The following is a 26,990-nucleotide window of genomic DNA, read 5'->3' as shown; positions in this document are numbered from 1 at the left end:
TATAACTAGTTGAATTGACTAAAAGAAATACGTCCCCAAAGTACGTATTCTTCGGGGCCGGATGGAGTATAATTTATAATAAATTCTTAGATTTGTGAAATTTATGCGTTGATCACAGCCGTAAGTAATTATTAATGGTTTTCATTTCAATTGTGATTCTTTTATTTTTGGAATATAAAAAGATAATAAGGTAGTTTTTTTTCAAAATTATAATGGTAAAGTAGACGGTTCTAACTTAATTTAACTTGTAAACGACTATGAATTTATTCCATCATCGAACGAGAAAATTAGCAATTGGAGTCTTCTAACTTAATTAGGTAACAAATCCCATTAAATGTGTGATTTTGGTTTTGAAAAATGAATATTTAATTGATGAGGTCAATCATTAATAAAGTGGTTGTTTGCGTAGAGAATTCATTGGGTGCCTTTTCTCAAAAAAAGAGAAAATTACTGGAAAAAAGCAGATATATATTCGAAAATTATACTACGAAGGATTTGATACGACGATAGACGAATGACAAATTGACATCGAAGATTCGAAAGTAAATTTAACTGACACATGTGTGTCTATAAAGTCACCTTCTAAAGTCAAAGACCGAACATGTTTTCTATTCTTTTATTTAAATCCTTAAGGAAACACATATGTTATTACTAATAGGAGTTATCAATTGCTAATTAATTAACAATCTTAAATTATTAAGATTAAATCTTAGTCATTAAATTAAAAGATCAAGTAGTTGAAATAATGTAATATGGATTATATTTTTAATTAAGAAAATTAATAAATAAAATTAGAGGATATTAATGTCAATTCTCTCTCATTAAAATCATCTTAAAACTTTAAATTTACGTAACCTCTCGATTTAAATTATTTTTTCACAAAAAAAATATATCAAATTAAAGATAATTTTATAAAGATTCCAACGAGATCTCAATTGCATATGTTCCGACGACGTTCGGATGATGAAATTTGATATTTTAGTTTTCGTAAATGTTTATAACCAAATTTTTATCAAAAATACATCAAAAATTTTCAATATAATGCATATAAAATCTCAATAAAACCATATAAAAATCTCAATAAATATGTGTTGATATTTTCTTGTACTAGTGTTGATATTCTTATGTCATATTGTTGATATTTGTTATACACTATGTTGATATAAAAAAACATTCACGAAAATTATCATATGATAACATAATGACGATATTACCCTTTTGTTGATATTTTGTCTACTATTTATTAAAATTCGTAAGGTTCAATCTCATCCACTCATTTTAACATTTAAGGGTGGATATTTGATCTTTATTTTAGATTAGGATGCTATAAGGAATAGAAGATGACCCCTACTACTAAAACGCTCTCTCTCTGTATATATCTATTGCATTTTTAAAGTATAGTTTATAAAGAAAACGGCACTGTGAAACGAACTCTTGAGTCTTAATAATACTATTACTACTACATATGAGCAAGTGTACAATTTTATGAACAAATTCAAATATTGTATCAATAAATTGAAAGGAAGAAAAATAATAATTTAAAAGTGATTATAATAATAATAATAATAATAATAATAATAATAATAATAATAATAATAATAATAATAGGGGAGTGTTATATTGCTAACTCATAACGTAATTGCTAACTATAACTAAATAATAGCCATTACATATTCAAATTGAGGGCTTAGATCATTAATCCATAAATGTCAATACGATCAACGAAAAACGTCAATAAGGCCATATGATTAATTCCAAAAAATATCAATAGGGGTATTAATGTCAATTAACTACATGTTTAGTTATAACTAACTTTTAAAAGAAATCCCAAAACTTTAAATTCATATAATATATATCAAATTAAAGATAATTTCATAAAGATTCCAACGATATCATACATGCATATGTTCCGACAATAAAATTAAAAAAAAAATCAAAAATTTTTAATTTTTTCGTACAAGCAGAAATGTCAACATACTATATAAAATAATGTCAATATAATAAATGTAGAATGTCAATATAAGCAATGGGTTAACATTTTTAAAGCATTGTGTTGACATTCTCAAAGCATTTAGTTGATATTTTCGGAACACTATATTGACATTTTCATCCAAAACCCTAATTTGGAGTTTTTTTTTTATCTTTTTCGATTTAATTAATAAAAACGAAAATTACACGTGGCAAATTATAGACCACACGTTTTCTAAAATCATATGGCCTTAAATTAGTTGTAGTTAGCAATTAAATGATGAGTTAACAATTGATCACTCCCCAATAATAATAATAGTTAAAGAATTTAAGTTTTAATAATATAATACTGTTAATAATTAAGGAAATAGGATTACTAAAAACTACTATTAAAATATTAAAATAATAACTGCTCATTAACTTTTGAATGCTCTACTGCCTCCTCTATGAGTTTATTTGGTCTACTGCAAACTTCCAAATACAAATTCAGACAACGGTAAGCATACAAAACGACGTTGGACCGAATAGAGAGGGGACTGCTGTCGCTGTCTAAAAATATGTATCGCAAACTTAATATACTATATTGGCGTTTCCTTAGACATATGGTGGTCTGATAGTTCACAATTTGGAGTTGGCAAAATTAAAATAGAACAATGTCATTCGTTTCATATGGCATTTCCTTATACAAGTTTTTTTGGCTTTTATTATCGTTTATTTTTTCATTTAATAATATTGCATGTTTTGCTTTTATTAATGTTAAATGTAAAATTTATATATTAGTACATAAATTTAATATCACAATTCACAAATGTTTTCTACTTTCGTTTTTCATTATCTCGGTTTAGATTAGACATCATTCATAAATCCTTCAAATTAGACTTTACCACTTGTGATGTTGTGTTGTATACTCGTACTTCTTAACATGTCTCGTTTGAACTGAAAATTTTGAAAATCGAGATGGCTTTTTTACCAAGAATCAATTTTTCTTTGTTTTCTTAATAAGTTCGTGAATTATAATATAGCATTTCATCAGTACAATCTATATTTCCTACTTGGCTTTCATCAGTATTTTCTTTAATTACTTTCACTTCCAATAAGTGGTAAATATATTAAGGGCTTATTTGGTTGTATGGGTTTGAATATAATAAGATATTAAGACAATTAACCAGATAATTGATATTGAGTTTTCAAGCCGAAGTTAAGATAATGTTAGTACATTTTTTCCCTCATTTCTTCCCATAAAAATAGAATTTTTCGGGACGGCACGGTTTTTAAAGTGATTTTGATAAAGTGAGAGAGGTGTAAAAAGAAAAAGTTGTCCGCATGGGCGTAGCGCAGTTGGCAACGGAGGGACAGATCTTGCTGTAATGAGTCTGGGTTCAAATCTCACTGCTGTCGTGTAGTTGCTTCCATTTCTCAGGCACAGTGTGAGGCCTTGGGACATCGGCTTCTGGCAACCAGTGGGTTAAGGCCTCCTCCTTAACGGGCTACTGCGTACTTTGATGTAACCCTCTCATATAATGTCGGACCGGAGTGTGGGGGCCGCCAAGGCGACGGACTCGCCTTTTTTGCTGCAAGAAAAAGTTATTGGAGTATGATAATGGAATCTACCTTATAAGAGAAAATAGACTTGCCAAAAATAGAAAGAGGCTATTTATATATGACAAACCAAAATGGAAAAATAAGACTATTTTTATGGGACGGAGGGAGTATGATGTTTGTTGATCAATATGATTGTCTAAAAAATTACTCCATCCGTCACCTAAAAAAAACACTTTTCTTTTTGGCTCATCCCCTAAAATTAAAAACTTTCTATTTAAGAAAATTGATTTCTCTCTAATAGGGTGTGATTTATTCTCCACTAACTCACTTTTCTTTCTATTTATCCGTAGATAGTTTGGACATTACCAAAATAACCTTATTACTTTATTTTTGTATTTAAATATTATTATATATTAGTATGTATGTGTGTGTTTCATTATTATGTTAGTAGTAATATCAATGTTTTATTTCGTGGTTATTTGAGATTACAATTGAACAATCTAACATCAAATATCCATATGAAGAACAATATGCATTGAAGAATTACAAAATTCCTATGAAGAAAATACAATACACACCCACCAAAAATTATTGGAAATTAAACTCGGATCTCCCCAAATAATCTTGCATCTTTATTAAGAAGACGAAGTTTTGGGCCCAATCAAAAAAGATTTTGGTCGAGAGAGCGGGCTTTGAATGTTTTGTTGGGCTTTAGGAAAGTACTTTCACACCAAACAGGTAAATATAGTGGCTATCCACCTTATTTGAATAGGTATTCTAATTTGTTTACTAAATTATTACTCCTTCATTTTACATTCTTATATGATTACTTTATAGAAAACTATCTAGGATGAGTTGAACTATTCTATTCTTGTAGTTTCTCAGCAAGCTAAGGTACATCAAAAGATAAATGATCTAATAAAGTATGCTTATTATGCCCTGGCACAATTTTTATTTTCCCTCTATGTATCACAAATAATGCCCTCTCCCAATCACAATCGTTTATAATAGACCTATTTTTTTAGTACCACGTGCTATTATTTTTAGTCACAAGTGTAACATGTTTTTATACGGGTGAATCCGTTACTTATAACTAGTTGAATTGAGTCTTCAACAAAATAAAAGTATAGCATTAGAGAATTTCCAGAGTCTTATTTGGGCTCTTAATTTTTACATGTCATTTTTAGTATAACTAGGTGAACCAAATAAGAATTGCATACCCTTGTACCCAATGGCCTTGAATCTTGATCATACGTAAACGTAATCACCATCCGCTAGTTGCTCGTTTGTGAGATTTCGTGTTTCTTAAGTAGGAGTATATAACTTGTGCTATTATGCTTTCCTCTATGATTTCATAATAAATCCTCCTAAATGCAGCATACTTTTATATTTAGGAGTTTTACTTGTTTCACTTCTTGTATTAGAGGGTTCAGAAAGGCCCTCATTTTTAATATTCCTTGTTAGGTACACAAAATAAATCGTACAAGTAGAGTTCATAGTTCATGACATCCAACATCACCATTAAATTGGTATTGATAATATTCTCTTTTTGGTCATTGCCGTGATAGAAGTGAGCAAACTGTATGCTAAACACAAATAATTAGAAAATGAAAAAAATAAATGTGTTAGTGAAACTAACATAGTCCAATGATTGGATTAGTGGCTTATGCTTAAAATTGAATAACAAAGTAATTTATGATATCATTAGTAACGGATCTAGGATCAAGTTTTAATTCGAGTATATGGCTTTATTTAAGAATAATATGCATGTACTTAATTCATCAAATTATCTCCTTAATTCCAATTTGTTCATTAAGATTTTGTTTAAAATGCTACTACGATTTAAAATTGATCATCTTTAGTTTTGCTATAGCTACACCAAGTGCACTATAGTGTGTGGAATTTGATTTATTGTATAGTTGTATTTGTGAATTAAATATCAATATTCATTTCCTACACAATTTGATCAGTAATTGTGTTCTGTCGATTTCGGTCAGAACTTTACATAATAATAAAATTAGTACTCAATCATTATGCAAGCCGTTTATTCCTTAATCTCTTCATGGCTTCAGCGGTAATTAAATTTACATTAAATCCTACCTTGTTCATGCAATTGTTTGTATATATGTTGAAACTATGAGTACTACTAGTGGTAATTGGCTGGTTCTATGTTTAAGTCGTGAGCAAGCATTGTTGTTTTGATTCTTTGAATTGTTGTCAATGATAGTGATATTATTCTTGGGTATTTTAGTTAGTAGTAGTACATAATTTCATTATTTATTTAGGAGTCGTTCGCTTGCCCTTTTTCCTAAATGGGCAGAATTGTATGCAGTCAGATTTGAGGGTGGGGGCCCCACCAAACTGAAATTCAATACATGCGTTCGGTTGTTGTGATTTGGGCGATTTTTCCTTTTGCTTTTTTCTTTTTTTTTAAACTAGGGGTCCTTTTTTGCAATGATCTGACTAAAAACCCCTCAATATTTTTATGGATTCCCTACACCACCCTTCCTCCCTAAAGCGCGGCAAATGAAAATTTTCACCAAACATTTCCCTCCCAAATTGAATTTTGAAGTGAAGCCGCGCTGTATTTAATCCATTGATGAGTTTTAATCACCGGTATTTTCATTGTGAAACGTGTTAGAAGATTGCCGTCGACGAAGATAGAGTTCGACCCTTTGGTATCCCTCCCTCCGTAACCGGTATCGTAATGTTTCCAACATTGTGTTCTTCTGTCATCTGCGTAATTTGATGCGATTTCAATTTCGTTCTACTTTTTTCGTGTTGTGCAATCTTATGTGAAATAATGACAACGATCGGTGAACTATTTATTCAGTTAAACTGCCGGTGACTCACATTCTGTAATATTGTGCCGTCTTGACTGTGACAGGTGGTATGTCTGGTTCGATACGTGCAAGTGGGTTTAGTCAGGGTGGTGGCTCCGTTCAAGGTGGTTTAATCATCAGTGACCCTATATGTTGATATGTTCATGTATGTTCTATTTGAAGCGTATATTTGTGTGTGTCTCCTTGTTTTGTATCAGGTAGTAATGACTCTACACCTCGGAAGTATCGGAAGGGAGATCGCACTCGTCGACTGTGGAGCATCAGGGAAGAGGAAATAATGGCCGCCACGTTGCTGGATCTTGTGGCCCGGGGTTGGAAAGCCGATAATGGATTCCGTTCTGGATATTTGCAGAAGATAGAAGAGAACATCCGCAAGGAGTTTCCCAACTCTGATGTCAAGGCGACACCGCATATTACCTCCAGAATGAGTGCATGGAAAAAAAACTACAACAGCCTTCGAAACATTCTTGCAAGGACTGGAGTTGGGTACAACAACCATGGGGATCACAGGATCGACATAGATGACGACCAGTGGGCACAAGTCGTTCAGGTGCGTGTTCAATCTATCCAAGTATCATCATAAATTATTTTCTCATTTGATGCGATTGCAAGCGTTAATCGTGTCTGATATGCACTTATACATCGGCATTTGCAGATGGATAAGAAAGCCAAGTTTATGCGGTATAAGTCTTGGCCATTGTGGGAGGATTGGAAACTCATATTCGGCAAAGATCGTGCGACTGGAGGAACTGCTGAAGACCTTGAAGTAGCAGCTGATGAGGTTCGTGATCGAATGGCTGGGGGAAGTGCTGACCATGACAACGACTACCATCCCAGCTTCGAGGACTTTTTGCCAAATGATGTGCCACATATTGTGCCCGAAACACCAAACCAGAACAACATTTCTGGCAACACGGAGCAGCAAGCGTCGAGCACCAAATCTGGGAGTCAGAAACGTAAACTCCATCCTGCTGATGCTGCATTGATGGAATTCCTTGGAAATCTTCATGCAGATACAAACTCTCAATTGGACGCCATATCTCAAAGGATTGGGTATGAATTCGATGTTGCGAAGGCTAGGGAGACAATTTACACCAAGCTGGGGAGTGTGGAGGGGCTTACTCTGGCACATAAGTACAAGTTGTGTAATATCCTTGGTGACAAACCGCAGCGTCTTGAGGTTTTGAATGGCATACCAGAATGTGATAAGCTGGGATACGTTCTCATGCTCATTGAGGATAACAGTTAAGTAGCTTGGCAGCGTGTTGTTTCAGTCGTTATTGGATTTTTATGTTTTGAATGTAAGTATTGCATTCTGAAGTAGTTTATCGTATGGTGCGGCCTTATACATAGCCATAGTATATGATGGCATGGCCTGATCATTTTTGGGTGAGCCACTACCCCCTTTAGGTATCGCAGTTGTTATTTTGAGACATCTCTTGTGACTTTTGTTGCTTGGTTCAGTTGAATCATGCATTATGGATGCATAATATAACTATCATCTGTATGCATTTGGGATTCCATCTGTAATCAATTTGTATGGACATATCTTTCAGAGTAACATTTGGTCATACTACAAATATTGCATACCACATTAACACTTGTTAGTTACCATAATACACTCTGGAAACTAATGTCATATTATGGTGATAGCCCAAATTACATAGCCAAAACATAAGAAACTAGGCTATAAGGACGCTTACAAACAGATTCATAACAAACTAGAGCAAATATATGAATCCGGGAGTCATCTAATTACCAAAAAAATGGCCATATTGGCCAAGACCCCTTCCCCTTCTACATGAATATATTATGCATCAACCTACGAGGACCGCCCACTATCTCCCCTCACCCCCGGTGCTGTCATCATTTGTGGAGGCGTGCGGTCGACCCTATGGGCGAGTTGGAGGCACATGAGCTCCCACGCGGAGAGAATGCCGACGGCCCTGCACTGTCCGGCTTGGTCCGTAGCTTTTTAGTTAACTTCCTACCCTTGTCGACCCTAGTAATTACCTGGACATCCTCTCCGAGATCAACAAAGACGATGCATTTCTCCGTTGTAGACTGTCTATCGTCAGGATCCTCTGTCTCTACGAAAAGCTTGCGGCGGACGTTCGTTGGCGGCATGACAAAGGGAGAGTTGACTTCCTCGTTGTCTTCACCCGCATCATAACACGGACCCTCGTCAATCGAAATCTTCTCCGTAGTCTCAGAGATGACAATCACTTCTTCTTCTGACTCAAGCTTAATGTCGTCAATGCCAAACAAACATGCAAGCTTCTTATGGAGAGGCTCATCGTTGTAGTAGTACGCAACGGCTAAGCTGTTTTCCTAAACACCAAATGAGAAGATATGAGCAAACGCGAGAAATAGTAGTATACATTCTGGTGCAACATGGGCTGAGCTACATATAACAAACCGTTTCATACTTACCTTGCATATTCTCTTCCAGAGCCAATCTTCGGCACTGACGTACTTTGTAGGCATATCCCACTGGACGCCATCTACCGCGACAAGTTCCTTGAATGTCCGATACCTCATATGAAGCTTTCCCACACGGTCAGTGAGCTCGACTTCAGTGAAATGCACCGAAGTTTTGGTGTGAATCTCCTTTGCTGCCGTAAGCAAGAAGTAGGAGGGGAATTCTAGCAGAGTCCAAGCCGTCATATTTTTTAAACGAATTATAGTATCAACAAGGATATTGTCCACCAACGGGGACCATTTTCCTTCGTAGAGGAATTTTGATTGGGGTGGGATATTCATGTTTGCAGTAAAGATTATGGTATTTTCGGAGGTTCTATTTGCAAGTGGAATGCAGAGCGGTTGGCTTGTATATTTTATAAACAAAAATTTGAATGCATCTAATGTGATTGACATCAAACTACCAACATTAATATCATCTGAGAAGACCTCATGCAGCTGTGTGTATTCTATTGGCTAGTTTGTCATTCATTACTATTCACAGCCGAATGAAGTAAATGGAAACGTGCTCAACCACATTAACATTGACTAGATGCTATTAATTTGGTTGATGAAGTTGGTGGCTTTGCATTAACTCCATAATGTCTTCCCCACTGAACCAAAACTGCCTTAAACACATATCCACATTCTCCATCTCTGTTGAGTAAGTTGACATGGCTGTCGATCCCAACATGAATGACAAGAGGTATGTTACTCATTAGCTTTCATGTATTCGTAAAAGTGGTTACACCACTTGTTTTTAAGCCAGTGTACTTCGTAATATTTGAGAGTGACTAATCCCCGATGATATGGTGCCAGAATTTATTTCGAAGAATACAATTTGCTCCCCCAGTTTTTCAAATTGTTTTACACGATCCAACACTCGAACAGTTTGGTGAGTCTAAGCTGTACATACCTGCGTTACATTTGTGAAGTTAAATCCAAAAAGATTTGGAATTTTAGATCATTTCAATTAACCCTTGTACATAAAATTTCTAGCGCATACCTCCCGAGTTTGTGTCGGAGCACGGCGACACAATCCCTGAGCAATGTTTACTCGCAATGCCAAATTTCCAGAAAACAGAAGTAGCTATAGCAAAAAGGCCTGGTGGTTGGTACTTTGGCGAGGGGTGGTCTGAGTTTGTGTACAACAATCATGTTTCGAATGGAGAATGGCTCACATTCACTTACACGGGCGATGGACTATTTTATGTGAAGCGATTTCTATTTACGAGTGGATGCCCACCTCGTAGTGATCTCGAGAGTAAGTGTTGATGGTTTTATTAATGTAATATTTTATAGTTGTATAGTAACAAAGAATTCTATTGTAGTTGGGGGTCTCTCAATGACACCAAACGACGACCAAGTGGATGTGGATTCGTCTGACGGATGGTTAGATTCACTGTCTGAAATCGATTCACTATCCCGGTCCAGGCCTTGATGCCGAGATAACCGAAATTGTCACACAACCATCATTCACCATCGTTCTAGGGGGGTCTCCGATAAAACAACATCTTGTGCGTGTTAGATACTCTATTGTTAGCTACTATTTCATATATTGTTTTGTTCTATTACCTTAGTTGACACCTTCCATCTTCATGGCCACAGAATATACCAACTGAATTTTGGAATGCTAACATATCAATGGATGGTGACAAGTGTAAGGCGTGCCTTACCGTGCACCACCGCACATGGGATGTGCTTATAGCCAAAAAGATCATTGGATATGCCATTCATGGTGGTTGGAAGACTTTCATTCGTGATAACGACCTAGGAACAGGGGACCGGTGCACCTTTAACCTTGTTCCGTCAGATGGTATCCACTTCCATGTTAGTGTGGAACGGTGATCCAAAGAAATAAAATCACCTCGATGGTTAGACCTTTCATATTTTGTGATATCTTAGAACAAGGTCCAGTGACAGTTAGGTACTAGTATTTAGTATGGATATGTTAAGGTGGGTAGTGAATGAATTGTTTGTATGTGTAGTACTGATGTGAATCAAATGATGCTAATTCTACTCCAAGTTTTCTCCTATTTTGTATATTTAAATCATCTATCAATTGATCATTAAGGTTTGATTATTATATATTAGTTGATAGATGTACATGTGGAGTAGGGTCTTATTGAAACTGTTCATTGCCTATCAAGATTGTGTCCAAATTCTTTTATCTTACCACCATTATCTTCGTCTTTGAAATAACTTTGCGTGGGTATATTGTACGCCTTAATCGGAGCTCGGATGAAGAAGTTATGGTCATTTGACGAAGGTTGCGCGAAGCAGTCAAAAACCGGCAAAAACGCCCGGGTCGGGCGTTTCAGCATTAAAAACGCCCGGGGACAGAGGAAACGCCCGGGTCAGCATTTCATTTTGCCCGGTCGGGCGTTTTTCTCGAATACTGCCAAATTTTAGGTTTCAAATTGGTTTCTGGGGCGGTTTTGGAGGGGATTGACACGAGAAAAGGGAGAGGAAAAGAGAGAAAAGAGAGGAGGGGATTCAGACATATTGCAGTATCGTAGTATTATTAGAGTTAATTAATTAAACTTGATAATTTGTGTGAACTGAATCAGAGACTTTAAAATACGCATCAAGTACGTAATATGACTTGGTGTGTAATATTATAAAATACTCTTGTGTACGCAAAATGTATTCATATTAGTAGCAATGTCAGGGTATGAAATATATCTACATTCACAGACAGTTCCTTATAATTGAGACGCTGAATCAAAAAATTTCCAAAAGGCCTACATAAAGGAAAGTTAGTGCTTGCAGTTACATACCCTACCAAACTAAAGCGGTAAACAAAATGAGGCATTTGCGAGTCTCAAGCATGGAGTGCCTATAATTCACACACATCACTCGTAGCTTGCTACATGACCTTTCCAATTAAAATACCAATGATGACCAATACCACACACATGACACCGATTAAAACCTGCGCAACAATGCGATACGATGTTTTGTTTCCACAACATTGGGCCGCACCGCCGTTGCAGCCACCCACAGCAAACACCGGCTTTTGGTCTACAAAATCACCCCACTGGTGTTTGTCAAGGTCGACAACCTGCCATCTTCGTGGTTTGTCTGCGTGATATTCGTCAGCCCACTTGAAGTCACCCGAGTGTTGCCCACGCACTGGACACTTGTAGTAGTATCTTCCAGCATTTTTAGCTTCCGGCCCAGCACGGCGCAACACCATTTTCCCATTGCCGCAGGAACACAGTGGAATATCAGACATCGAAAATCCTGTATACATAAGGTTTATACATAAGGTTGCAATAAATCAAGAAACCATGTTCACAGGGAGTTCACATAGCTAATACTTATCAATGCATAATATTTAGGCCAAGTACAAAAGATTCACATCAGTCTAGAGGGGAAAAAATAAATAACGATAAAAAAAAAACATCTCTATCTATTGTTCCACATATGCATGGCTATATCATCACGCGTCTGGGTCCACTCCGCCGTTGGTTCAATGCAATCAACATATTCCAGCCCGATGTTTTGTTCTTCCTCACCCATCACCGAGCTATCTCCATCAATTTCAGCTTCGAAAGGGTCAATAGGCATCTCAAGACGGATGAAGTTGTGCAATAGGAAGCAGGCCATGATCAAACGAATTTGAGTTTTTATCGGGTAAAACGAAGGAGACCTCAATATACCCCACCGCATTTTTAACACTGCAAATGCGCGCTCAATTATGTTCCGAGCTTTGGTATGGCGCATGTTGAACATTTCTCTATGGTTCTCAGGCATTGAATTACCAGGACCCCATTCACGAAGGTGATACCGTACGCCCTTGTACGGAGTTAGGAAACCGTTACTATTGGCATAGCCATTATTGCACAAATAATAACCCCCTGCAATATCAAAATATATTATGTTATATAAATAGTAAAACTGTCTAATTGAAGTACGGTGAAAGATGTCCGACCTTGTGGAACCTTCAAACCTCTTGGACGGGCAACTGCATCCCTCAGTACTCTGGAATCGCCGGCTGACCCCTCCCACCCAGCCAAGAAGTAAACAAACTGCAGGTTACGGTCACATACAGCCAGCGTGTTAGTTGAAATTTGCCCCTTCCGCGATCTGAACCGAAGCTTGTCCTCATTACTAACCAACAAACTGATGTGTGTACCATCTAAAGCCCCAAGACATCCCTTTAAAAAAAAAATTCAACAAATCAAACTAACAATAAAATGCTTTGTGATGCAATATATGAAATCAACAACATTGAAGATACCTTAAACCACTTCCAACGGTTGTCATCGCAGTTGTCCGGAACTGGTGTTGGTTTAGGAAGGAGCACTGAAGACATACAAAGAACTGCCCCAAGAACTTTGTTAACATAATATGAAATTGTTGACCCAGACCTCCTAAATGTGAACTTGACAACCCGATTCTTATTGTGATGTGCAAGTACTCCAACCATAATGGCCACTTGTTCCTCAACCCCTACATGATGACCACAACGTAGTCCGCCCCGTTCACGTAGAACACGACACAACCTCACAAACACGTTACGGTCCATTCTGAGGTTAGCAATACAATCTGCGTCCGTTAGGTGGACAAGTCGGTCTATGTGTTCTAACTGTCGAGGTATCTTATTCAGAATGCTATACTTTCTGGCTTGCTCAAAAATTCGACGTTTTCGGTTGCCGCTTCGGGCACTCATATATCGGCGTAACAGGACAGTTGTCTCAAGGCGATATATAAGCATTATATCTTCAAGTAGCTCTCGCAACGGAGCATAAGTACAAGAACGTATTCGCATCATTACGGTAGTTTCTAACCCCACAATAACCACTGCAACATGCGTTATCAGTTTAGACAGCCCCCACTAATTTTCACAGTGAACAATAACCAAATAGAGTAGTACATAGCAATGGGGAGAGTTGCGGTGTTCGTTTCGCTTTGCCCATAATTTCAGTGTCGTTCCCACAGAAAACCGTATTTCAAAGTAATTGAAGCAGACAAACCATAGTGTAGCATAAAAACTATCTTTGTGCGTAGGACCATAACAAAATATACATCAAACACTTGACAAATCAAATAAATTCACACTTTTCAGAGGGTACCTTTCGTACTTCAGCTGCGGGAAAAGTTGCAATGTTGGAGACGTTCGAAGATCGCCCGAACTGCTGCAACAAATTTACGTATTGCTGACTTAGATGGGTATTCACAAAACAGAGGAATATCAAAATTCAGCACAATTTTATGACATACCAAACGATTCCGGGCAAAAACAATGACACGATACCAAGCCAGCCACCGGAAGAATTGGCGCGAGACGTTTCAGATTAGTCGTCGCGCCGTAGCTGGTGAGAGGTCGTTCTAGGGTTCAAATGATTTTTTTGGGTGAAAATAATGGGGGAAACCTTTCTAGAAGGGTTAATTTAGTCTTTCATACTTCCATATCTTGAGACGTAAATCAATGCAGAATTATATACCATCCATTTTCTTGGTTTTCATTCTGCTTCATTTCTGGTGAACAGTGTGGGCCTTGTGCTAATTCTAGGCCCATGAAGAAATATATAATGACAACCGAACACTGGTTATTCCCAAGAATTGGGGCCTTATCTGGCCAATTATCCACAACCGAACGACTCCTTAAGAAGCACAATATCCAACTTGTACTTACTTTTAGATGCATGCCTTGAAAATTGTGTCCACGGTAGCTCATTATAGTTGATCGTTCGTGACGATATTTATTTTTCGCATAGAGATCATGGTCAGTTTCATGATTTTGACGAGTTTGAATTTGTAATTTTAAGACTTATTCAAACTATGCAGATTGGATTTTCTCTAAGAAATTATTTGTATATGCATTTTCATTCCCGCTTTAATGTTTAGAAGTAAGATCATAACAAGTGACGCATTCTCATTGCACGTGCTCGAAAATGGTGGTCTCATTTCAAGGGCTACCGTTAATTTTTTTTTTGAAACTTTATTTTTAATCTTGCCATCACATTAGTACTACTATTTTGATTCAAGAAAGAAATGTACGTTTTGATAGAAAACAAATCAAAATCAAAATCAAAATCAAAATCAAAGACAATTAGTATTTCAATGTTTCTTACATGTTACACTATTGAGTTGGTATAATCGATCCTATCTACTTTTGTTAAGATTTATGAAATCAATTAATTTTCTAAGTAGTTTTAAGACGTAGCATATAAATTATTATTTCTTGGTAAAAAAAATGTCGTTAGACAACAAAAATAATTATTAGCACCGTAGCGATATTCCCGGTCAACCAATCTACTACGGTCGACTCCTTTTTATGCTTTCACCAATTATACTTACTACGATAATTGATTCTTAGTTTGAGAACTTTGAAATAGTTGCAACATTTATGGGGCTTCTTCCATCATCGTTTATATTCGAAGTTTCCATACGTGAATTAGACATTAATTAAGAATCAGAGACTTTTTTATTGTTACGTAGACGTCGTAGAGATTGGTTTGATTGGGTACCGGCTCATAATTATATAATAAAAACGTAAAGAGAGGGATCCTCTGCATAATTAGTGGAGTTGTTTAATCTTTAATTAAAAGAACTCTACCACGATAGAAAAATTAACAAGTACGTGCATGCCCATATTTCATAAATAATAGTAGTAATAAAATTATAATAATAACTCACACAATTAATGTTATAATATTCTTAATCGAACCCGAAATACGCTTGGATTCTTTCCTCACAAAACAAAGTGAATAATCCTAGCGAGATCCGTAAAAGAAAACTGCCTTTTAAACACAAACTTCATGGAAATAAATAGCACAAAATTTTCCGCACATATAATAAATTATTATTGCTAATACTTCTATTAATTTTTTAAATTAATTATTTATCTAATTAACTGGAGTATATGTTTACTATTAGGTCATCCATAATAGAACATCTTTATCTTGTCATTCTCTTAAAAAATATTGAATCCTATAACTACTTTTCCATCACCCACGGGCCACGACATTGTGCATTCATATCAATATTCCCGTTGACTTTATTTAATATAGACGAACACATGTTCATTAAATCTATGTTTTGCACTTTTCTCTAAATTGTCCTTCATCGTTGCACAAATTTTTGTCCTATTATGTAGTACTCCCTCCATTTCTTCATAGTTAAGTCATTTTTTCATTTCAAAAAGTTTTTTTATAGTTGAGTCATTTCTATATATAGTAATTTTTTTCTCTTTCTTACTTTACTCTTTCTTACTTTATTCTCTCTACTTTATTCACTTTATACTTTATTCTCTCTACCTTTTATTCTCTCTTACTTTTTTTATCTATTTATTCAACACACCCAACATTCATTTTTAAAACTCCGTGCCAAATAGTTCCTCCTCAACTATGAAGAAACGAAGGGAGTAGTTGATTAAAAGTCACGGTTTTCTATTTTGGTCTATCCTATAACAAGAGTCATACTTTATTTTTACCATAAATTGTAAGTAAGTTCCACATTTCACTAATTCACATCCTTCACATTTTATTATGAAACCAATAATAAAAGTGAAACAATTTTATCATGCTTGCCATTTTTTAATATATATAGAAATTCTGACAATACCTATTTCCAGAGAAAATATCAGATCAATATTTACTGCCGACTTAATTATATTTGCATGTTATAAGATCATGGGTATTTGAATTGAAAAATTAGTGCTATCTACCACATATTGGATACTAAAAATGGATACAATATCAACAAATTGTAAGAAGACAGGCAAGTTAGGTTTGGCTGAAATACTCTTTGAATTAAGGCACATGGCTATGACTTATTGAAATACTTATCCTGAATTAAGAAAAAAAAAATCGTGAGAAGTTGCCAAATTGTTGTTTTATAAATTTGTAACTATAAATATAGCATTGAATTAATGAAATACTTATCATCTGTCACTCACTTTGCTTATTATCCTCCCTCTCATCTCACACTCCCACTCTCCCTCGCTTCACTAGTCCTCTTTGCAAACGAAGTAAAATAAATTTAAAATAATTAATTTTTAATATTAAAAACCTAATGTGTTATTTCGGAAGACGACTCAACAATATTGAAAACGTTGATATAGAGTAACTTGAAATTTGCACGATTAAAAAAGTTCAATTAAATTCCATAAGATAACTCGACAATATTGAAAAAATTGATATAGAATGACTTGAGAATCGCACGATAAAATAAAAATTCAATTAAATTCTAGAAAATGACTCAACAAAGTTGATATCATTACAATCCATTTTATAACTAACAAAATACAATCAAAATATTAATTCAATTTTTATATTACCGTGCAAATTTCAAGTCACTCTATATAAGCGCTTTCAACATTGTCGAGTCATCTTTTGAAACTTAATTGAATTTTAATATTACCGTGCGCATTTCAAGTCACTCTATATCAACATTTTCAACATTGTCGCGTTATCTTCTGGAATTTAATCCTATTTTTTATATTATCGTGCGAATTTCAAGTTATTAAAATGTGAGATTATTCATTATTTATTCAATAGTACTCCCTCTGTCCCTTAAGTTTTGTCATATTTTTCCATTTTTGTCCCTCCCATAAAATTTGGTGCATTTCACTATTTTACCATTTTTGGTATTATACCTCATATTCCATTAACTCATTCTTACTCACATTTTAGTACTAATTTTGATTCTATAATACAAGATTTCCGAGTCCTGAATGAAAGTCCATACACTAGACATCGACTAGATTTATCTTGTCAAAAAGCCGGCGACTGCCCGGAGCCTGACGGTGGAGGTGTATCTCGCCGTCGGTGAGGGGTGATCGCGTCGAACACCCTTTCCTCCACCTCGTTCACCTACCCAGTGTCTTACGCCGACGATGGAAACGCTTCCCGCTGTTCTACTTCTCCCGGTTCGACCCAGTCGGGATGGACGTCCTGGCGGATGTGCGATCCAGCTTCGCCGTCTCCGAGATCAGCTTCAATGACTGCCAAGGCTCGGACCCCCAGTCCCCCGCTTTCTCTAAGATCACCTTCCTCGGCCAGGTCTCTCTCTCTCTCTTTGCCTCTCTCTCACGCTCTAATCAATTCATTTTTTCAGCTGCGCAAGCTGGCTCCAAACTCCGACGAAGAGTCCCGGGCGCAGGGGGCGTTATTCAATGCCCACTCGGCGTTCAAAGGTGTTATTACTATTATTATTAAGTATTTTACTTTATTTTACATAGTATTACTAATTTTTTTTATGTAAATGCAGGATTTCCGAGCATGAACGGAAGCTTCAGTGTCTATATGCTAGACATTGAGGACATCTATCTTGTCAACAAGCCGGCGTCTGCCCGGAGCTTGACTGTGGAGGAGTATCTCGCGGGCAATACACAAGTAGTAAAACAAAGCATAACTAAGAAAGATCCGTTCAGACGTTCAATCGATGTAGATGTAGGAGTCCACCGTGAGGTCCCTCTAAAATATTCTTTTAATATCAGTCCAAATAAAATGATAAGCCAAGGCTGACCCAGATGTCCGTGGGAGTGGGAGTGGGAAACTATACTGCCTAATTTTTTGATAGTTTTATCTAGATTAAGGATGTCTATATATAATAAAACTACATTTAGACAAAATTCACATCACTAAAATCCATTTTATTACTAACAAATTACAGTTAAGCGTTTCAAAATTTTAATTAGATTTTATATTCTCGTGCGAATTTCAAGTTTCTCTTAGAAAATTAACATTTTCAACGTTGTTGACTCATCTTCTAGAATAATCCAATTTATTTAATATTTTGAATCTATTTTACTTCATTGCAAAGAAATGATTTTAATTTATCACCTTGTTTTCTACACCGTGCGAATTTCAAGTCTTATATAACATTCTCGCTTTGAAATATTACTTTCGCTGTCTTTGAGGTTTCATTGCCTCTATCTCGTGTGTGTTCACCTTTCGTCAATACGATAACTAATTAAATCGTTGTCTCGGAAATTAATTAGTCAATCCGATAACTAACTATCTGGCCCAACAATAAGTTAGTCCACTCAACCCAATGTATTAATAATATAAGGATTTGCAGCCCACTCCAACCCCTATTCCTGCTGGCCCAAAGTGTGATAAAAATAAATAAAGGATCAGCCCAATGAAAATTATTCTTCCTCCTCTCTTTAACTATGGGCCCAAAAGCATTCATCTCCAGCCCAAGCAAATCGAAATGCAATAGCAGCCCGTTACTATCGTCTCTGTCTCATTAGATTAACTAGTCGTACTTGATTTTAATTTCAAGTTTTAGAGCTATGAGGCTATGAATTAAATTTATCTTTAAACCACTGAAGTTTGGAGAAAAGGGTGAATACTTTCTGATATTAAAATTGTCACCACATGCTTAGCTAACTATTTGGTCAGCAATTACATTATTTTGCCCAACAGTTTAATTATTCCAATGTACTAATACTCCCTCCGTCCACGAATAATAGATCACTTTTGCCATTTTGGGACGTCCACAAAAAATAGATCACTTTCTTAAAATGGAAACTTTCTTAAAATGGAAAGTTTATCTTTCATATTTTTCCCACTTTTTCTTCTCTCTCTCCTACTTTACTCACTTTTTCTCCCTATCTCTCTTACTTTACCTACTTTTTCTTCTTCTCTCTCTTATTTTACCAATTATATATTAAAACCCGTGCCATACACAAAATGATCTATTTTTTGTGGATGGAGGGAGTATGAGATTTGTTGCCCACTCTAATTCCCTATTCCTGCTGGCCCAAAGTGTGATAAAAAAAATAGAGGATCAGCCCAATTAAAATTCTTCTCCCTCCTTCATACTATCGGCCCAAATACTATCACCTCAAGCCCCTTATGAAAGGTCTCAAAAAGTCAAGCCCAAATTTGTCGGATACTTTTTGTTTTTAGAAATTTTCTCTAATCAATTGCTAACTAATTATCGATCCTAAATTGAGACTAATTTTCAATCATTAGATTAGAACATATTGTGGTTAATATAATGTCAAGTGTAATGTATTTTAAATTTAAATAATTATTAATTAAATAAAAAGGGTATTAATGTCAAATCCTACATGTAGTAATTATAACTAACTACTTTCTCTCTCCTCAAAATCATCTCAAATCTTTAAATTTACGTAGCTCTCTCAATTTAAATTATTTTTTCGCAAAAAATATATCAAATTAAATATAATTTAATAAGGATTCCAACGAGATCTCAATTGCATATGTTTCGACGATGTTCGGGTGATGAAATTTGATAAATTATATTTCAATTTTCGTACATATTGATAAGCAGCTTTTATCAACAAATGAACAAAAAATCTCAATATATTGTAGTCAAAATCTCAATATTATGCATGTCCAATCTCAATAAAAATGTGTTGATATTTTTCTTGTCCTTGTATTGATATTCTAATGTCATATTGTTGATATTTGTAATACACAATATTGATATAAAAAAACACACACGAAAATTATCATATGATAACATAATGACGATATTACCCTTTTGTTGATATTTTGTCTACTATTTATTGAGATTTATGAGCTTTAATCTCATCCACTCATTTTAAAATTCAATGGTAGAGATTTACTCTTGATTTTGGATTAGGATGCTATAAGCATAGGACCCCTATCAAATATATTTTCAACATTGCTAAATTATTAAAGATAAATATAATAATGTATTAATAACAAATTTGTGCACTATATATAGAATAGAGGGCTATTAATTAATTATTTTGGGAGTGAATTAATTTAAATTGGGCTGCTCTCTTGGGCCTCCTATTTTAAATTGAGAGTTAAATCTTCGGCCTCCATCCTTTTAATTGTTTGGGCTACTAATTAATTATTAGTTGGGCTGTGACTTAAATTGATGGGCTAGTTTAATTATAAGACTTGGGCTGTTTTAATTCCTCTGGGCCGAAGTTTTTATTTAATTTTTGGGGGACTTATTTATTTAATTCACGAATATTTCGAAGGGTGAATAGTTTATGAGAAGTCTGAAATAATTTTTAATTCGGGGAAAAATAAACTGTGCGCATTTAATTACACGCTTAATTAAATCTTGGGATTGAATTCTACTTCGTGGGGGAAACATACGAGGATTCAAAAGAGGAGTTCGTGGGCGCAAGCGGCCGACCGGCGTCGTACGCGACGCCTTGGGCGGCCGCCGAATAATAAAAATTATGCAAAAATCGAGAAACGAGAAATTTTTTTTAATTAGAATGCATGCATCTAATTAGTAGTTTTCTCGCGCTAATTGTTGCGTTATTATTTTATTTATGTAAAGGGAATTGTTCCGTGAGACTCTAAATTCGGAACGAGGAAATACTCAAGTTGCGATACCTTTTAAGATTATGAAGAACAATGGAAACATTATGCATTGAACAATTACAAAATTGTTATGAAGAAAATACAGTACACACCCACCAAAAATTATTGGAAATTAAACTCGGATCTCCACAAATAATCTTGCATCTTTATTACGAAGACGAAGTTTTGGGCCCAAACAAAAAGATTTTGGTCGAGAGAGCGGGCTTTGAATGTTTTGTTGGGCTTTATGAAAATACTTTCACACCAACCAAACTGGTAAAATAAATAAAGTGGCTATCCACCTTATTTGAATAGGCATCCGAATTTGTTTACTAAATTACTACTCCTTCGTTTTAAATTCTTATATGATTAGTGCATGTAAAAATTTGTAATTGAGTACGTAAAAATTAATGCAATATATATGTACATATATACATGTATTTCATTAAATAACATTTGAATTAATTACCAAATAGAATTAATTTTTTTCTCCCTGTCTATATACACCGCACCCGCAGTAGCGCAAGGAAGATGTAATTGTTGGAATGAAGAAATCAATTAAGAGAAAATTAAGGAATCAAGAAAGCCAACTCAAGAAGCTTTGAAGATGTTCTTTGCAAATTGAGTATCGGAGATCTCACTACTCAATTTGAGGGGGAGTGTTAGAAAAAGGAAAAGATATTAGCTTGGAGATCAAGAAAGCTTGGAGGACAAGAAACAATTAGCTTAGAGGCTAAGAAATACATTAGCTTGGTGACTGGTGCCCAAGAATACTTGGAGCACAAGTTTTGTAATACCCTATATAAGGGTGTTATATTATTGAAGAAACCAATCAAGCCATTTATCAAAATGTTGTCTTCAAAGTTCTTCAATATTTTTTAATTTTAGTATTTACATTTCCGCATTTCAATTCTATTATTCAACAGTAATTACTAGTAATAACTTATTGTAATGATGCAGCAATGAATTAAATGAAGTCTCTGTCTCATGACGATGCCAGTGTACCATGTAGGTTGATGACTTGATGTATTAAAAAAAAGGCTTGATAAAAATTCTTATACCAATATGGTTTATAACTCCATGGTTACTATATTTATGGGCATGGTCCTTTTGTGAGGGCTATTGTAAGGACTTCTACATTATCACCAATGCACTAAAATTCAGCAACTTAATTTAGACCATTTAAGAGAAGATATATCAATATCCTAGTTCATTGCCTTGACTTTCTTTTGTGGATGACTATGATTATAATTCTTGAGATATGGAAAATACAATTTGTGAATGATAATAAGATAGCAATGGGTAGTATAATATATAGAGTAGTAATTGGGCAAGTGGGGGCTGAATAGAATAAACAAGCTTTGAAAGTTTCTATCTTTATAGCCATATAGTTAGGTTGTTGCTCCATTATTTAGCTTTTATACAGCTTAGCCTGTATTAGCACCTGATTTTATTGAACTTCACAAAAGAGAACGTTATAGGAAACTATCTAGGATGGGTTGAATTATTCCATTCTTGTAGTTTCTCTTCAAGGTACATCAAAAATTAAAAGATCTAACATGTTTTTATACCGGCGAATCCATTATAACTAGTTGAATTGACTATTGAAAGAAATACGTCTTTAATAAGATAAAAAAGTATAGTACAATAGAATTTCCACAGTCTTATTGGGCTCTTAATTTTACATGTCATTTTTAGTATAACTAGTTGAACCAAATTTTGAATTTTATAAATAATTTTGTTAAATAAATGAATCACCTTGTGAGAATTTAAATATCGCTCACCCACCTACTTTGAGCTACGATTCGCATCAAACCGGACCTTTTCTTTCCGAGCATACGTAGATGTAATCTTACACACTATGAATCTAGATCAAGTAGTCTTATTCCTTGGTTCGGACTACATGAGCCGTGGTGTTGGTTTAAACATGCTTAATTAACCATCCTTTTCAGCCACGCACCAAAAGTGTGCAGCCTCTGTTTGGGACACATTGTTGTTGGATTTATGTTGGCGAGAATGTTTTGGATCGAGTTGGTTAAAAATCGAGTAAATATTTTAATCACCTTAAGGGCTATTTTTTTCCAAGTATTTTGAGATGTCTTTTTGGGTTATGATAAACTGATTTCTATAGCTTGTTTTCAAGTGTGAATATCATGAAGTGATTTATGCGAAATGCTTCTCCAAATTGGTGAGTCCATCAATGGAGTACTTCCTGTGGTCAAGCTCTATATGAAGGCTAGTTCATATGACAATAAAAATAAACACAATGGAGTAATTAATTATACACAAGTACTACTAGTTAATATATAATTAATTTACTAGGGGAGTGATCAATTGCTAACTCATCATTTAATTGCTAACTACAATTAATTTGGCCATATGATTTTAGAAAACGGGTGGTCTACAATTTGCCATGTGTAACTTTCGTTTTTATTAATTAAATCGAAAAAGATAAAAAAAAAACTCCAAATTAGGGTTTTGAATGAAAATGTCAACATAGTGTTCCAAAAATATCAACACAATGCTTTGAGAATGTCAACACAATGCTTTAAGAATGTTAATCCATTGCTTATATTGACATTCTACATGTATTATATTGACATATTTTATATGGTATGTTGACATTTCTGATTGTACGAAAAAAATTAAAAAATTTTGAATTTTTTTTCAAATTTTGACGTCGGAACATATGCATGTATGATATCGTTGGAATCAGTGGCGGACGCAGGAAAAAATCTTGGCAGGGGCTTCACTAAAATATCTTGGCAGGGGACACACACACACATGGTATATATATATAATATATATATTATAAAAAAAACAATAATAAAAATTCCAAAAATGCATAAATATCTAATACATAAAATTAATCCAACACAAGTTTGACAAAAAGAATAATACAGTTTGCTACAGCGGCGGCAATTGAATTCTACGTGTTCTCATCGATTGAAAACGCTACAGGATCGGCTCGTTATCAATCGTTGAAAAAATATCCTTCTCAATATACACAACAAGACTGTCATTCATCCACTCGTCTCCCATTCGATTTCGTAAATCAGTCTTGATAGTCTTCATTGCAGAAAATGCTCTCTCAACAGTAGCAGTCGCAACAGGTAAAACCAAGGCCAGCTCAATAATCCGATAGACCAATAGAAAAACTAAATGCTTCTTAGTTTTGACCATTTTCATAGCAAAACTTCCCAAATCACTAAGCGCAACAAATTGAGGATCACACCGCACATTAGCAATAAAATTACTAACTTGTTGTGGAAGATGTGAACATTCGCTAGCAGAGAAGTCCTCGGGATATAAAGTAGCAATATGAATAACTTGATGCTCATTGAATTCAGAGAAAGAATTTCTTGGATCAAGACACGCTATGCATTTTAGCAAGTCGGTGCTAGCTTCAGAAAACCGATTATTCATCTCTTGTATAATTAAATCAACAACCTTAATATTGCAGCCACAATAAGTTAATGAAAAGTAAATATATCGATAAAAACATGAATAAAAATATTAGATTACCTGATAAAAAATCTCTACCCGATAATGATGTAAGTTTGTGATCAACTCTGCTCCATGCTTTTTTCGACCAGGGTGTGGTATGATGTCCTCCATATTAACTTGTGAAATATTATGCAACTCACAAAATCTATTTGTTTGGTCTAACATGGCTTCCCATCCATCATCCCTAAAACTTTGCAATTGATGTTTCACACTTGAGATCAATGATATAGCTTGTACAATGTTTTGATCTTTCCGTTGTAGGGCATGAGACAATTCATTTGTAGTTCCTAGTAAGTGTTTCATCAAATGCAAAGTAAAAACAAACTCATAATTATCCATCCTTTCGATCAAGCCTTCAGTAGTACTTCTATTATCAAGGAGAGTGGCATCATCTCTAACAATTTCCAACACTTTCTCAACCACAGGCCACATAGAGCATAAACGAAGCAATGTAGAGTAATGTGAGCCCCAACGAGTGTCTCCTGGTCTTACTAAAGTAGTTTCTTGATTTTGACCTCTTCCACTAGTCACTTCTTCATCATTAAGTTGTGCAACTAATCTTTCATATTGCAACTTCCTAAGTTGATCCTTTCTCTTACAAGATGCACCAACCATATTCACAATCATAGAGATATAGTTAAAAGAATCCTTCACAACTCTAATACCCTTAGTAACAACAACAATTGTTAATTGGAGTTGATGAGAGAAACAATGGATGTACATGGCATAAGGATTTTCTTGCAATATTAGAGATTTCAATCCATTGAACTCACCCCGCATATTTGAAGCTCCATCGTATCCTTGACCCCTCACTCTGGATAGAGATAAATTATGCTTCGATAATAAATCATCAATAGCATTTTTCAAAGAACGAGAACAAGTGTCAGTTACATGTACAATCCCAAGAAATCGCTCAATCACATATCCTTCACTATTCACGTATCTTAAAACAACACCCATTTATTCCTTCATTGAAACATCTCGAGCCTCATCAACCAAGATAGTGAAAACTCTATCCCCAATATCTTTGACTATGGCAAGTGTGACTTCTGAAGCACAAGCATTTGTTAATTCCTTTTGAATTCGTGGAGAAGTCATCTGATTATTAGCAGGAGCATTTATACCCAACACTTTGGAAATATCGATATTATGTTCACTAAGCCAATGAAGCAACTCAAGAAAATTGCCTAGATTTGAAGAACTACTTGATTCATCGTGTCCACGAAAAGGCAATCCCTGTTTTAAAAGAAAACGAGTCACATCCAATGAAGCAGTCAACCGAACACGATATGCAACTTCCGCTTTACGAGTATTTGATCGAAATACATTTGCCACACTGTGCCTTTGATCTTGAAAAGCTTCAAACTGAATTCGAGCATTATTGTGACAACTAATTGCAGCCCCAACATGTTGATTGAATTTTTCTAGTGCATTTTTCCAATTGTTAAAGCCTGTCTTTGTAAAAGCATCTTCTGCATATCGACCTCCTTTATCTGATTGCTTGAAAAGATAGCACCAAAAGCAAAAGGCTGCATTTTTTGATGCACTATACTCTAACCATGGAAATTTTGTAAACCAAGCATCTTGAAAACTTCTTTCTTGAATACCATATTTCTTTTTCGGATATGTATTCCCAATTGGTTGGCAAGGACCTTTAACCAAATATTCTCTCCGTACTCTATCCCGAACAGCAACATCAAAAGCCTCTATTGATTTTCGTTTTCCTGGATCAGCATCGATATCATTCAAATCCAATTCAACTTCTGTTGTAGACTGATTTTCTACTGATTCAACAATTCTAGCACTTGGAGAAGATGAAGAACCACCACTTTGCATTTTTTTTGAAGTAACGTTCCATCTTCTGTATTAGCAATTTAGCAAAATAGTTCAATAAATCAAGAAATACTATGTAAATAAAAGTTTCGAATATAAAGTACCGAATCACACAAAAAAAAGGGAAAAACTAACCTTACTTTAGCAATTAAAGTTGTGAGGAAGACAAGTAATTCTCGTGAATTTGTGGGAGAAGCTTTGTTTTTTTTTCCTGCCGTCTGGAATAGTGGAGTAGGGCTGAACAATGACAAAATCCTTGTTAGATTTTAATTAATTACTTTTAGTGATTAAGTGTTGGCTAAAATATAGGAATCAATATTTAATAATTTAAAATAATACTCCCTCCGTCCCGCTTTAGCAGTCCCATTGACTTTTCTGTCCTCTTTTTGTAAAAATGATAAAAAAATAATTAAAGAGGAGAAATGGTAAATTAAGAGAGAGAATAACATAGAGAAGAGTCTTATCTACATTATTGTCTCTCTTACTTTATCATTTATCTATTTTAACTATTTTTTATCATTTTTATAAAAAGAGGACAGAAAAGTCAATGGGACTGCTA

General features: G+C 34.9%; 2 protein-coding genes and 1 pseudogene across 2 annotated transcripts; 2 read left to right on the top strand and 1 right to left on the bottom strand.

Moving 5' to 3' along the window:
• Positions 1–6,570: 6,570 nt before the first annotated feature.
• On the top strand, positions 6,571–7,602 carry LOC148929396 (uncharacterized). Its single transcript, XM_089056834.1, has 2 exons — positions 6,571–6,903; positions 7,009–7,602. The coding sequence occupies exons 1-2, from the start codon at positions 6,631–6,633 to the stop codon at positions 7,600–7,602; spliced, it is 867 nt and encodes a 288-aa protein (XP_088912960.1). The 5' UTR covers positions 6,571–6,630.
• A 1,885-nt stretch (positions 7,603–9,487) lies between these two features.
• LOC125195363 (B3 domain-containing protein REM9-like) lies at positions 9,488–10,661 on the top strand. The gene is made up of 5 exons (XM_048093521.1): positions 9,488–9,519; positions 9,633–9,708; positions 9,813–10,077; positions 10,248–10,330; positions 10,422–10,661. The coding sequence occupies exons 1-5, from the start codon at positions 9,488–9,490 to the stop codon at positions 10,659–10,661; spliced, it is 696 nt and encodes a 231-aa protein (XP_047949478.1).
• A 13,337-nt stretch (positions 10,662–23,998) lies between these two features.
• Positions 23,999–26,456, bottom strand: LOC125195362 (uncharacterized; annotated as a pseudogene).
• Positions 26,457–26,990: the final 534 nt, after the last annotated feature.

The sequence above is a fragment of the Salvia hispanica genome, chromosome 4, assembly GCF_029641045.1.
Source record: "Salvia hispanica isolate PSC_SH4W2 chromosome 4, Shi_PSC_v1, whole genome shotgun sequence".
Classification (NCBI taxonomy): domain Eukaryota; kingdom Viridiplantae; phylum Streptophyta; class Magnoliopsida; order Lamiales; family Lamiaceae; genus Salvia; species Salvia hispanica.
Note: the sequence above shows the minus strand (reverse complement) of the source record. Positions and strands in the feature narration are given on the sequence as shown.